This window comes from Chaetura pelagica, unplaced genomic scaffold, assembly GCF_000747805.2.
Source record: "Chaetura pelagica isolate M959 unplaced genomic scaffold, ChaPel_1.0 scaffold345, whole genome shotgun sequence".
Lineage (NCBI taxonomy): Eukaryota > Metazoa > Chordata > Aves > Apodiformes > Apodidae > Chaetura > Chaetura pelagica.
Window position 1 is genome coordinate 1,251,424 of NW_009953962.1, and position 14,107 is coordinate 1,265,530.

The 14,107-nt window shown below is 37.3% G+C and overlaps 1 protein-coding gene across 4 annotated transcripts in view; it reads right to left on the reverse strand.

Moving 5' to 3' along the window:
• The window catches only part of NFIB (nuclear factor I/B), a 174,165-nt gene that overhangs the window by 23,433 nt on the left and 136,625 nt on the right, over positions 1–14,107 (reverse strand). For 2 of the 4 annotated variants that reach the window (XM_010001921.1, XM_010001920.1), the window contains exons 8-9: positions 11,764–11,948; positions 6–27 (exon numbers count right to left, since the gene is read on the reverse strand). In XM_010001921.1, coding sequence (XP_010000223.1) covers positions 6–27; positions 11,764–11,948 — 207 coding nt within the window. The remainder of the gene's footprint in view (positions 1–5; positions 28–11,763; positions 11,949–14,107) is intronic. The other 2 variants (XM_010001923.1, XM_010001922.1) reach the window with 1 other exon arrangement.

Consider the following 14,107-nt stretch of genomic DNA (forward strand, 5'->3'; position numbering starts at 1 on the left):
CCCTACTACTTGACCACTGCTGTTAGGCTACAAAACAAAACCAAAAGAATGCCTTGTGAAACATACAGATTGCTTTTAAGGAACCTACCCACCTATCTTAGGGTTTTCCAGAATGCCCATCATCATAGTATCTGCAAGCTGCAATGTGCTAACAAAGCTACAAATTTCTATGTGGTATTTTCTGCAGGCAGATCCTTCCTCAGATAGGTAATATATGCTTAAGTAGCAGTATTTTTTGATAAGGTTTCTTCCTTTCTGGTTGTAGCATGCATCAGATTGTTTCAGAGTATACTTGCTGTTCACACAGTGGCTGTGAACCACAGTAAATCCCATGACAGCAGGATTAAACTGACCAGGCATAGGCCCTAATGTACCAAGTATTAAGAGCAAATGAATGATGCCAAACCTCTGTTTTCACATGCCATTCTACTCTGGCTTGGAGCATAACCAAGACTCGGCCACAACTGTCCACAGAGATTACGCATACTGGAAGGCTAACTAATAATGCACATTTGAGGAAGAGGGGAGAGGGTTAGGATAAGATGCTCTATAATGTGTATATCATAACATCTGGCCAAAAACCACCTCCCAAAAACACAGAGTTAAGAGCATAATAAAGACACCTCTTTCATAAATACAAGAGGTAGTCTGCATATGACCTTATGGTACAGATCATCAAAGTAACATGCTACTTTCTGCATATCAGCACATCTGCATTTAGTAATGTTCACTGGTAAATATGTGTGTTTATTCAATGCTTAAACATGTCCCAGAAATTCTGCATGACTGTAATGCATGACTCCAATGGTAAATAACTTGCAGTAAAAACTAGCAAGTAGTAAATATTTTTGCAACAGTGGGTGCTAACTTTTGTTTTAAATTGATTGTGTGTTCTGTGAATCACATCTATTTTAAAACACAGCCATATAAAGTAAAAAATACTGGGAATCCTGTTATCAGAAGGATCTTGTCGAATCTGAGATAACTAAAGAGTAAAGAAATGGGCTGATAAAGGAACTGATATAAGGGTAGTTTAAAAGAGGTAAGTATGACTATGGTAATGAAATAATAACTGGGCTGAGGCAATTACTGCGAGTATGTGCAGAGTATAAACATGCAGAATATTAAGGAATTATTTGGAAAGCACAGGAAGTATAAACTCGGGGTAATGGAATGAATCAGAGAAGGAGTAAATTTAAAATTAATAGCAGGAGAAACTTCCTTGCAGTATGATCTACCAGAGTTTGTAAGTGCCCCCAGAGAGAGTCTTGCTCTTTAGGACATTGAAAGCTAAGCTAGAAGAAAACACTAGAAAATGTTAGTGCAAATGGAGAGCAATCTTAAATCATAAGAACATTGGGCAGCTAGCAGGCTCTTTAAAATCACAAGCCTTACAATGAAAAATAACAACAAAAATGTACACTGATGAGAAGTGGCCAACAAACTACCCCTTTAAATGAAAAAAAATCACCCTCTCAAACATACAGCTAGTTTGACAAACATAATTGTATATTTGAGGGGGTGTTGGAGCATAGGTGGGGACAGAAGATTCATGGAATCCCAAGATTTTAAAGAAATCAGGTGGTATCTATGATGTCTTCATATTCCTAGTTGCATAAGCTTAGAAGTTACTACTAGAGGTTTAGTAACAGAAATAATTGTGAGCTGTTTAAGTAGCTTCAGAATAAGAAAGCAACACAGATTCAAAGGAATGACAATACTTTCACAAATAATAGCATTTCCCTAAATAACGGATATGCTACATTAAATTTTATTCATTAGGGCAAACCTAACAGTTAGATAGATCTCCCTTGTTATGTGTATTTGAAATGAAAATAAGATGTGGCAAAATATAAACCAGATAATTTCTAGATAATAATGTGGCATAAAAGTTTACTGAGCATCTGCCTGCATGCTTATATAATCAATGTATCATAAGTGGATAACTCAATAATTACAGGTCTTTCATCAAGTACACATATTAAAACTTCATAGTACAGCAAGTATATGTCATTAAGTCCACTTGCTTTGAGATCTACCATAGCAGTGGCTTTTATCTGGAGACTATTTAAAAGGCCTGCTAGCCTCTAAAACTAGTTGTCTTAGTGACCAGAAATCTGACTCCACCTGCCTTAGAACCAAATTACAATTTTAACTAAGATAACTTCAGAAGAGCTGCCTAAAAAGCATTCCCCATAGTGGCTAGTATCCTCACTTATCTGACTGCAAGTTGGACAGAGTTCAAGTTGAGACATTTCATTGCTGCAATAAAACACGCTCTGTTATAGTTAAGGAAGCTGCGACACAGTTCAAAGCATTGGTGTGGAAAACTGCCAGAAATATAGGTGAGCCTTGTGATAAACTTTTCTCTAAAACACCAAAACTCTTGTCAGTAAGACCAACTTGGCATGTTGGACTAGATTTTCAGGATGCTTCTGGGGAGTCTGCTGCTGAGGCAATCCCACTCTCCTGCCCTGGCAGCCCAGCTGTCCACACAACTACCTTCACCTCTCTGTTGCACCTGGTAGCTCTGGTGGAATCACTGACCTGTGAGCACAGGGCCATCTTAGGAGCCTTAGCTCACATGATGTGGTAACAAATTACAAAAACAACTGAGAATTCTTTACCAGAATTACCAACTTTTATTAAAAACTGAGATTATTTCAGAGAGTTTATGGATTAAAACAGTCTGTGTCATCAGCTTCCAAAACCAGCTCTGTCTCCAAAGCCAGACTCAAATTAATTACAAGGACACAGCTGGAGACCAGAGTGACTTATGCCAATATATCACTTTCTACTGTTCCCTAATGATCCTAGGTCAACAGGAATGCAATGCCTCACATGGACTCCAGCTTAGTTCTTGAGCATGTGGTCCAAATAAACAAAACTTTTCCTTGCTGAGTTATAAGACAAAGAATATATATCTACCCCATTCTCATGTAAACCATGTTTTAGCCTGTGCAATACAAAACAGCAGTGCAGTACAACACCCCACTTCATCCAAACTGAGGGTGAAATCCTGCCCTTGTTGAAAGCCATGGGGAGTTCACTTACGATATCAGTGGAAGTGGTTTATGATGCTCCCCCATCCAGTATCCACATTTCTACTTCATTTTACTTTTTTGATGTCTTCTTAAATGGTAGCCATTGTTCCATATCTATCCTAGATGTAAAACTGAGTGCAGACACAATATAATGAAACTGAGCTCTGCAGCCTCTAGACAGTAAAATAAAACCTCTGAAGAAAGTAAAGGGAAAACTCATTACTTCGCTAAGTATAAATTCTTGTGGTTCCAACATTTCAGACTCAGACTGCACATTAGATTTCAAATGAAAATATAAGCTAGTTACGTGCTGCCTCTTAACAATTTTATTGCATATTGTTGTATTTCCCCAAGTATCTTCTGACTGCACCTTATGATTTATACTGCTCTTGCTACTGTAATCTCTGACATCTATTGTTTTCCTTTTCCAAGTACTTTATGTCTGTTTTCAAATTTGTAACTTAATACTTGTTTTAAAATGTTGCAGTAATGTCAAGTAAGGCATATTGCACTAACTGTTCAGGTGTCACTGCTTGGCAAACAAGACAATTCAAGAAGGATAAGCATACACAAGACAGAGTTTGGTGTGCCATGTCTAAGAAACTAACTTCTCCCCCCATATTAAAACTTTCTTGTATTACATGTTTTAACTAACCTCAGTTGTAGGTAAGCATAAACCTACAGGGACTTTTACATACATAATTCTTCTTCAACAATCCTACCTCTCTTTCAGATGTGAAATAAGGTCCTCTCTTTTGCATAACTTGTGACTGGAACTGACATGAAAGAAATTTTATTAAAACTTTAGTGTTTTTCCTAAGTTGGCTAAATTTGTACACAGTTTGTGAAAAGCAGTCTCGCACTCACCCAAGACCTGTTACATGAAATGTCATTCATAACAAACCACTCTGACACACCCGTACTTGTTTGTCTTGCATGCGGTAAAAAACAGTTAAGAAGTTATGGAGTATTTAAGTTATCATAACTAGTTTGCAGCTGAAGATCATACAGTATTCCTAAATAAAGAGCTCCTGTAGTTGTCTCAAGAGTTATTGCTTAGGTCTGTCTTCACACTGATGCAGACACTACTGCATACTGGTTTATACTCAGTTCACACTTCTGTGATTACCTTTGCAAACACGAAAAAAAAGCTTTTCAAATAAAGGTCTACATTGTGGACTGTGGTAAAGTACAAGCTCAAGAACAGTGTCTCTCTCAGGTGACTGAAGTCTTCTGTTTGCTTTTTCAGTGCAAAGAGGGAAATCCTCTAGTTAGAAATAGCCTTCTGAAGTTGTCAATTCATAATGTCGTTGAAAAGTGGCTGCTAGAATTAACTTCTGTGACCTGTTCTCCTTTTAATTCTTGCAGTTATCTCAAATTATATTTTGGCATGGAAACTGTGTACCTATTTGGACAGTTACACCCACTGAATTACAACTATTCACAGGACATCATTTAATATGAATTAATTTTGTCCTTATTTAAAACAAGTTCTTGGTTCTAGTTCCAGTTTTCCCTGGAAAACTGTTTCTAGTTCCATTTTTTTCAGCATTACAATTGAAAAATCAACTGTTACTATCAACTAGGACATCAATACGTCTGTGTGATGAATTCACAAATGGAGAGATGATGCCCAAGGCACAAACCTGAAGCAAATCGCATGAACATAGCTGTTAGATAAACAAACTGTGCATTTGAAAATGGGAAGAGGAGAAGAAGCAAACACAACAAAGGTCTAGCAAATTTAACCCCCTTTTATCCAGGTATAACTTACTCTACTGTTGGATTAGATTTTCATGTCTGGGTTTACTTTTTCCACATTTTTAATTCACAGCATCTTGAACTGCCACAAATGAATTATTTGCTCAAAGCCACAGATGAGTTGTATTCACTGTCATAGCTGTAACATATTTCAGATTGTCAGACTATTAATATCTGATCGTGTGCACAATGCACACTTTCATTCAATCCTTAAGTCTGAAGTCCGAACAGAAACTTTTAACAGATAGGAACATGGCTTTATTAAAATAATTATTCACTATACCTGTTTTCTCTGCTGGGATTTTACTAACATATTAATAATTGGTAATTAATCAACCCCCTCTCAGACCTCTGCTTACATATTTGCCCAAATATCAGCACATTTACACCTAGTCTTCAGTCACATATCATGACAGCATTTTGTCAAATAGCTCACTACCTTCAGAACTTAAAAAATCCTCCTGATGCCATAGCGAAATAGCAACACAAAGATCTACAAAAGAGGTAACAGAGATTAGGCACACTTACTAAACAATTTAAATAAACTGTTAAGTTGCTTGAAAGATAAACTAGATTTTGTGTTTGAATTTGCACAGTGTCTTTTTTTTTCCAAAATAATTGTAAGAATAATTCCAAATTCCAAACAAAATAATGCCAAATTTCCTTTAAATATTAAATACAAAGCATCTTCAAAGAAATAACCATTAAATGTCAGAAGTAATCTTGGTACAGCTAAATATAATGCTGTGTTAGGTACTTCAGAAAGATGTTTCAGGGCTTAATAAAAACTATGTTGTTCCAGCTATTTGGAGAACAGTACATTTGCATCTCAAAACACAGGTTTTTCACAGAAATTCTGTGTTTTCCAATAAGGTTATTATATTACAGCCAGGTGATCAAACAATTAGTGCAGCTTAGCCAAAACAGGTTCAGTCTGCTTGGAAATACTCTGTCACCCATTTCTTCTCAACAGTTCCAGTCCCTTCTAACGGCAAAGTTCAGATACTACAGTGATGCATACCACTGCAAATACCCATGCCAGTGTAGTTTTGAGACCACTAATTGAATTAATTTTGTTGATGATGCTGAAGAAGATCCAGTTCTCCATATTTTGATTCCCTGCTCACATACCAAATATCTTGTTTTAAGAGTTGTCAACCAGCCACATCAATGAACCTGGAGATGATAGCTGGTAAGTTCTGCCCTTGAGTCAATATTGTGCTCTGTGCTCTGCTTCACAGAGGGTGATGGATGTTTCAGAAAACCTACAAGCTAAAAAAAAAAAAAAAAAGTATCTTCCATTTTTCTAACTCCTCCTTCTTGGTTTGGTTTTTTGTGGGTTTTTTTTGTTTGTTTGTTCTGGTTTGTTTTGGCTTGGTTGGTTGGTTTTGATTTTCATTTTTGTTGTTGTTGTTGTTTTGTTACATGATGTAAACCCAACCTCTTACCTTAGTAGAGCTTTTTCATAGGCCACCCTAATGCTAAATCCAACTGCTGTATTAGTCTCCCACTGAACAAGCTCAATCGTACCAGTTTTCATTAAACTAACATTATTACCTACCTGAGTAATATAACACTTTGAGACTGCCAAACACAAGGGAATGGCATTATTAGAGCACTGCAAATGAGACTGCAGAAGCTACTATAGGATAGTTCCTCCTCATGTTGAACCTGGTGTGTTTCATAAAGCATCTGTTTAACAAGAAGCAAGGTGATTACAGATTTCCTTTCTGCTGTTGGACACTACAGCAACAAAAGAAATATACTTCACCTTTTTTACAGTGCCTCTTACCTACTTTTCATAAGGAGAAAGCTCACTAGATTCCATACCATTGCAACTTGAATAACTCATTTCTACAGCACATCTTACACAGACCTCACTGGAAGATGCCACACAGAAGCTTCAGGTGGCGTGACATGCAGCTACCTGTCTACTTGAGGAATTAGCTTTAGAAAAACATATTGCTGCCAGTTCTTGGATGCTGACATCACTTCTGATTGTGAGAGAAATGGAGGCATTGACTGTGGTCTATAAAGCTCTAAGTCTCATTCATTTGAGAAAGCATTTTCTTCTTGATGTAATGCTGCTAAAACTGAGAGCAACTGCAGAGCTTCAGCAACCCATGCTCAGACACAGATAAGAGACATTCTAGACGAAGACTCCTCTATCCTGGATTACAATTTTGCCTGTGAGCTCTTAAAATCTGAATTATTTGTCAACAGGCAGAGGATAAGGAAATACCCAGTTTTCCTTGTATATTTGCCTCAACAAGAGAGTAAGTCCATGTCACACAAGAATGGGAAAGGAAAACTCTTGGTAGATAAATGTTCAAATGTATCTTTGGGTTAATAGTATTTCATGCACTCTGAAGACTTACAATTGTGCATTTAATAAATTAAAAATGAGCAAACGAAATACAAAGTAATCTTTTACAATTGCAGTTAAATCTTTAAAATGCTTTGTCAGTAGATACAGTTAAGCTAATAGTCTCGCTTTGCCTTCTAATTACAAACAGCACATCACCATATTTTATCTTCAATAATTTCTTAAAAGTTACAAGGAAAGATTTGTCAGAGAAGTTGAAAACTATTAAATGTCTGTAAATAAAGGTGGTAGCTATACCAAAGAAATTACATGCATACATATCACTTTTATCAGCTTATTCTGCTACTGTTCTCCCACAAACCAACAGGAAACCCCTTGACTAGACCAAACACAGTCTAGATTCCCTCCTCATTACTAAATGACTGCAGTTATTGTATTGAAGAATGGCAAAGCATCTGCCTGGCAGTCCTGAAGAGTGTGCCTATCTTTCATTGAACAAAAAAACTGAATACCCCAACCAATTATGAGAGGAAAATAAGTGGTCTCATCAGCTTCCACCAGCAGATTGTCTCAAACAGTTCAGTTATTTCTGTCTTCAGGCAAAGATAAAACCATTAAAATGATAAAGACGCAAACTAGTCCACATTGCAACAAAGTACTTTTTAATAGCTCCACGAATTTTAGTCAATAGGTGGACAGAGGTTCACTTGGACCACACGATGTAACAAGTGTAAGCCATTAATTTTATGAGGAAAAGAGTCTAGTACTTGACTCCCCCAAATTGGAGGCAATTTTACCATGTCAGTGAAAACTGCATATTTCATAAAAATCACAACATTTGATTTAAGTTTACCTGTAAACTGACTCCTTCATAATCCAAACTCAAAGGCCTTGCAACATGGTCTACTTCTCTTTTCTTGGTTCAGTCAGAAAGAAAATCCCCAATCATGCCAGAATGTTCTTCAGCAAGACTCACCTTAACTGTTTGCATTAATATAGTTTCCTTCATCGCACTTGGTGATCCTTCTGTGATTCACCCCACTTTAACCTGGAAATTATTCCATTTAAGTCAGCAGGGCATTAAATGTGCATCTTTTAGCTTTCACTTCAGCCACACAAGTGTTGCTCTGCTTGGTGATTCGTTGAGGCTCACTGCAAGTCTGATTTTGATACTGTATATTGATTGCTACACCCTCAAATATTAACACATTTTCAAGTGTGTGCAGATTTGCACATGTGCATGCACATGTGTACATATACACAGAGGTGTTAACACTTTCTAAGATTAAAAGATTCACCCACCTATAATCATTCAGCAAGGAAATACAGGTTTAAAATTCATGGTAGCTTCGTAACACTCAATACTCTGTAGATGGATAAACACTGCAGGTGGATTAGACACATACCAACCAAGGAGTTTTTGGTGAAACCTTCAATGAGTTACCAGTACCAGTTTAGCTGTGGAGAGACCAGCACCCCATCATAATACAGATACATACATACTCTCACACACAATCTCATCCATAACATGAGCACCTGGCTAAGAAGAAAAGTATTGAAATAAGTAATAGAAAAAAGGCTAAGCAGAGCTATGTAAGTAGTGGAAAGTACAGCAGTTCTCAAAACCTTGGGAACTTTTCAGACTACTAGCTGGAGGCAAGTCCAGCTCTGTATCTAATAAGGTCCATTTCTATTCAGTACATATGTTTATTTATTTTCCAGATTGAACAGGAGATAAAAAAGCAGATATGCATTAATTTGACAGCCATGGCTCTCTTTAATTTAGGATCACCCATTGTTGCTCACTGCAGCCACAGGGCCTGTTTGAACTTCCTGACTGTTCATCACACGTAATTTGGAGTATTTAACATTATGTCAGGAAAATTGCCCACTGCTTCCCACCATGGAAGCCTATGGGAGCCCTACATCTTTAAACTAATTTTACTCAAAATATTCTATTGAATAGGATGACTGTCTCCCTATAATCAGTGCAGCAGTAATGTAATTAATCTCAAAATTGCTGTGGGGAGTACAAGGCATCTCAGTTGCTTGTCGTAACAATCTAAATTAGCGTATTACTGAAAGATGTTGGGGAGGAACAGTTCATTTTAGGTAAAAGCTGTGAGGGTATCCATCCTTTTTATTTTTAAAGCTGAAATTAAAACTACCATCATACTTCCCCTTTTGAAATACAAATTAGTATGTTTTGAGGTGGAAAAGTGTAATTAAATTTGATGTGGTATTCCTACTGATGCAGTTTTGCATTTTACAATAATTAAATTTGTTTGAATAAAAATTCATGTTTTACTTAGAAAAGAAAAACTGGTTTGGCTCAAAGCATGCCATTGTATCAGAACAATTCCCTTTTGTCACTGAAACATCACAGACGGCTGCTGCTTCTTTCCTAAGCAAAAAATTATTCTTGCCATCCTTTAACTGTTCTATTTAGAGGTATTTTGACTGGACATGCAACTCCTCTACTGTACAGCATATCTCAGAGGTGAGCTTTAAAGAATTACATTTAAAATAGATTTGACTAATAATAGTGATTAATTATTATAAATTGCAGAGAAAAGCAGATGCAAATGTCTGAAATCCCATTCTTTCTGGTGTTTAACCTTGTCCCGTCTTCTCAGGAACTAAATCAAACATCAAGTGAAATGAAAAACATTAACATAAGGTTGTGAAAGGTGGTGAAAGCAGTACATTGAGGCCAGTTTGGCCTGTTATTCCCTATGGTGCCACACCAGAAGGATAGGAAGTGTTTTGGGTTTCCTACTAGTCTGAAAAAAAAATAAGCAGAGTATCTTTTATGGTAACCAGATGAATCTTTCAGCTGCAGATAAGGGAAGAGAGTAAGACTCTTGTTGGATAAAGAGTTTAAAGCACTTCTCCTGCCCAATGAGTGTACTCCCCAAAGTTCAAATCCTACTACAGCACATTTGGCAATGGTCTGAAATAAAGCCAGATACTTCATTTAGATGTTGCATTTTTTCAGGGATGATCCAAAGCAGAACTCTGAACAATCCAGAGAGATTATCACCTAATCTGATCTTTTAATATACATATAAAATCAAAATGTAAGTAAAACAAGCACTGAATAATTAAAGAAATATATTAACAGTAAGGGCCTGGTTTTAATTTGCATAATTTTTCCCTTAATAGAGCCTGATTAAGACATCACTTGGGAAAAAAAAAATTGAACAGAACTCTAAGATTTTCCGCACTGAATTAACATTGAGGACTTTTAATGGATGTCTTAATTAGACTTTGTTATTCATGGAAATTTTGCACAAATTAAAATCAGGTCCTGCATGCAACATTCCCAGCTGAGTCTCAGCAAAAATGTTATATGGGACTGAAAGACTTTAAATCCATGCACAGATAGCAATTTGTAGTCTGAAGCAAACATAATCCACGTTCACTTTTTTGTTTAATCTGCATTAATATTGTAACCATAAAAAATCACGTTGTTAAGATTTCTCCCTGCTAAGTAAATTTTTATTTCATGGACTCACTTTTAAAAATAAATAAATTTAGGAAGTCATGCAGCTGGACCAGTGCGTTCGCCCACGTGTACAATAGCCACAACGGCCCCTGAACAGCCCAGAGGGGCCGTATCTGCTATTCAACACAGAAAGTTTGATTCAGTCTTCAGTTCTATTGCTGCTGTGCCTGAAACACATACTGAAAGGCCTGTCATTGTTGGTGAAAAACAAAACAAAACAAAGCCCAAACCAAAATGCTTGTCACAGCAACCTCTTCATCCCTGATAAGTCCCTCCAAAGGAACCTAAGTCTTAGAAGCAGGAAAACCTGATCATTGTTTCTTCAGTTTACATTCCCAAGGCCCTTCCAAAAACATGCTAAAGCACAAGCTACAGGGATCCACAGGAGCCTTTTGGATAGGGCAACAAAAATAAGTAAGAGCCTGAGCATCAAGTCTGAACTGCAGTTGATCCTATAGTGCAGAGCACATGTTAACACTATGTGCTGATACTATCATGGAAAGCAGTTTTGCACCCAGTTCTTCACAAATTACCTGTATCAGTCACAGATCTGAACCGGTGTAGCAGACAGGGACTCATCTGCCATTGCATGTCCTCTACAAGAGGAAGAAAAAATTTTGTGGATCTGTGCTGTACTCACTACAATAATGTCTTTGCATCTGTGCAAATAAATGTCAGGAGCCTATGAAACGGGGCAAGAACTTCCTTACCACAGCTGATTTTCTTTCTCAGTCTATAAATATACCTGCATGTCAGTGTTTGTGCATGCATATGCTTTTATGTATCAGCACGCTCCTCGCTCCATTCTGCATCAGGAGCTTTGTCCCCAGTGGCCCTGTGCAGCCACAGAGGCAGCCAGCCTTCAGGAGGAATGCCAGACCAGGATCTTCCCTGTTACTACTGCTGGCTCTTTTTCTTACACTTCACAGAGGAACCCTGAGTAGATCTGACTGACCTGCACCCTTTATTCAATCATGCCAAAGGAAAAAAATTGCTGGATTGCTGATAAGCCAACTCCCAGTTTGCTATGAGACCAGAACTAGCGAGATGCCAGTCTAGATGCCCTGGCAGACACATATTCCTCACAGGACTTATTTTGGAGGGTTTGCATTGTTTTACAGTACCTGGCTAGTCTGTGGGCTGGACGGGTCATAGGAAGGTACATAATTCTTCAGCGTATCCTGAGGATTCAGGTGGGGAGGATATCTGATCGTTGGATGAGAGAAGTAGCTAGACGGGGCAGGAGGGAGAATAGCTTGTGCTGGAAATGGCAATGGTGAAGGTGGAGGTGGAGTTCTTGTTGAGATGACTGGAGAAGATAAAATAAAATAAAAATTACTTCACATCTTGTTTCTTTTAAAATTCTTCACCTCTGTGTTACAGCAAGAAAAATAAAAAGTCAGTTATACATCAGTAAACTGCACTCCTGTTTCATGGCATCTTTACAGAAAAGCTTACCTGTCCTCCCTTAACATTATCCCAGGCAATGGGAAGTGCTAGTATTTCATATTCACAAATACTGCATCTTGTTTTGGTTTTGAGGATTATGCCATTATATTTTTTTTATTTTTTCTTTGAACATTAATAATTCTCAGGCATTTCAGTTATACAGTTTTCCCATCTGGAGCCCAAATAAACAAAAGAAGCATTTAACTTAGTAAATAAAACCTACCCTTTTATCCACAGCACTCCAACAGAGGAGAGCAAAGCCACAAGTTTTAAGAAACAGTGATTTCTCACTGCATTACACTCCACCTGTCTCATGTGGGAACGAGGGTGTAATTACCCATCAATAATACCATGAATATTAGCTGACCATTGTGAAAATGATAATGGACATTAAACTTAAGGGTCTGGGAAACCAATACATCCAATAAAAATGTCTATCACAAACAAAAAAAAGTATACATATTTTCTTCACATTCTCTTTCTTCCCACATGCTTGTCTATCTTAAGGTTATATGTAACCTCTAAGCAATCAGCAATATTTACACAGTTCACTGTACATTCTGGAATGTACAGCATGTCCTGCTGGTGCCCAGTCATCCGCTAGAAGTGGAGAGTGTTCTTCTACCACACAGCACTAACCACTTTCCAGCACCTACTTGGCAACATATTTAGAAGGAAGTACTGAGTTCAATGGAAATAGAAAGAAGATAACGAGGTTTTCATTTTCATTAGTGGAAGGGTACAAAATCAGGTCTGTATAAGCAAGGTATTTTATAAACTGCTCACGGTTGTATTCTGTATCAGCACAAGCACACCAACCCTGCTTTTTTGGACCACCTCTCACATCTTTGGGTTTTTTTCAGCTAATTTTTAAACTACTTACTATTCTTGAGCTGAGACCAAGTCATAATTTGCCCAAGAAAAATCAACAATAGGAATGCTCCAGAATTGCTGTACTTGGTAATGAAAAACGTGCAAATTTCAAAAACATTGCTCACTGCCATAAAAAAAACAGACTACACAGATAAAAATCAGGTTTTATAGCAAGTAAATAGCTTATCTAACAAATTAGGTTATGACTGTCACTCAAATACATCTAAAAACTATATACTAAAGCAAATATACAGATCTACACATAATATCGGGCCAAAAACAACTATGGAGGCTTCTTTTGTGACAGGCTTATTTTAATCAGAGCCCAACTAGTTCAGTTTAATCATAAAACATTAGTTACTGCTCTGACATGTGGGAGTTGTGCAAAACCAACACAAGTGTCCAGAAATCTATCCCTTCCATTTCATCCATCATCTCTGAGGTGCTGCAGTATTTGCTGATAGTGGAAACCTTACAGAGATCAGAATGAATCCAGGCTCACTTTCATAATACGAAATAAGTGGACGTTAAGGGGAAAATAGTCCTTACACATGAAATTCTAGGGAGGAACTTGAAAACGTGGAGAAATCACAAAACAGCGAATTGTCATAGCACAGCTGCATGTTAAAGAAGAAATGAAAAGAAGAAAAAGTCCTCAAATCTGTTTTACTTCTCTAGTCACTCATCTCTGCCGAATAAATTAATCTCATTATATGCAATTTATATGGAGACAGGATGAGCTGCTGAGGGAAAACTTCTGAGGACTGTGTTCTCATATGAAAAATCAGGGTCACGCTAACCTGTAAAATTAAACAGACCATGATGCTGGAATTTCCCTGTCATTCCTGATAAACCCTCAAGATACCATGCATTCCACCACATTTCAGGTGTCTCCTTCACACTTTATGAGAAATTTTACTATGGATTTACCACAGATTTCAGAAAACAGATGTTGAAAAATATTTAGCAGGACTCTACCTCTTTAGATAGAGCATTCAAAAGAACCCATGGTATGTATTTCACTATGTCACAAAGTGACAATGGTTGTGACTTCTCTTGTGTATTAAATCTTACCTATTCTGGTATTAAAATACAACATAGTTATTGCAACAATAATAAAAAAGGATGCATGTGGAAGGAGGAAAG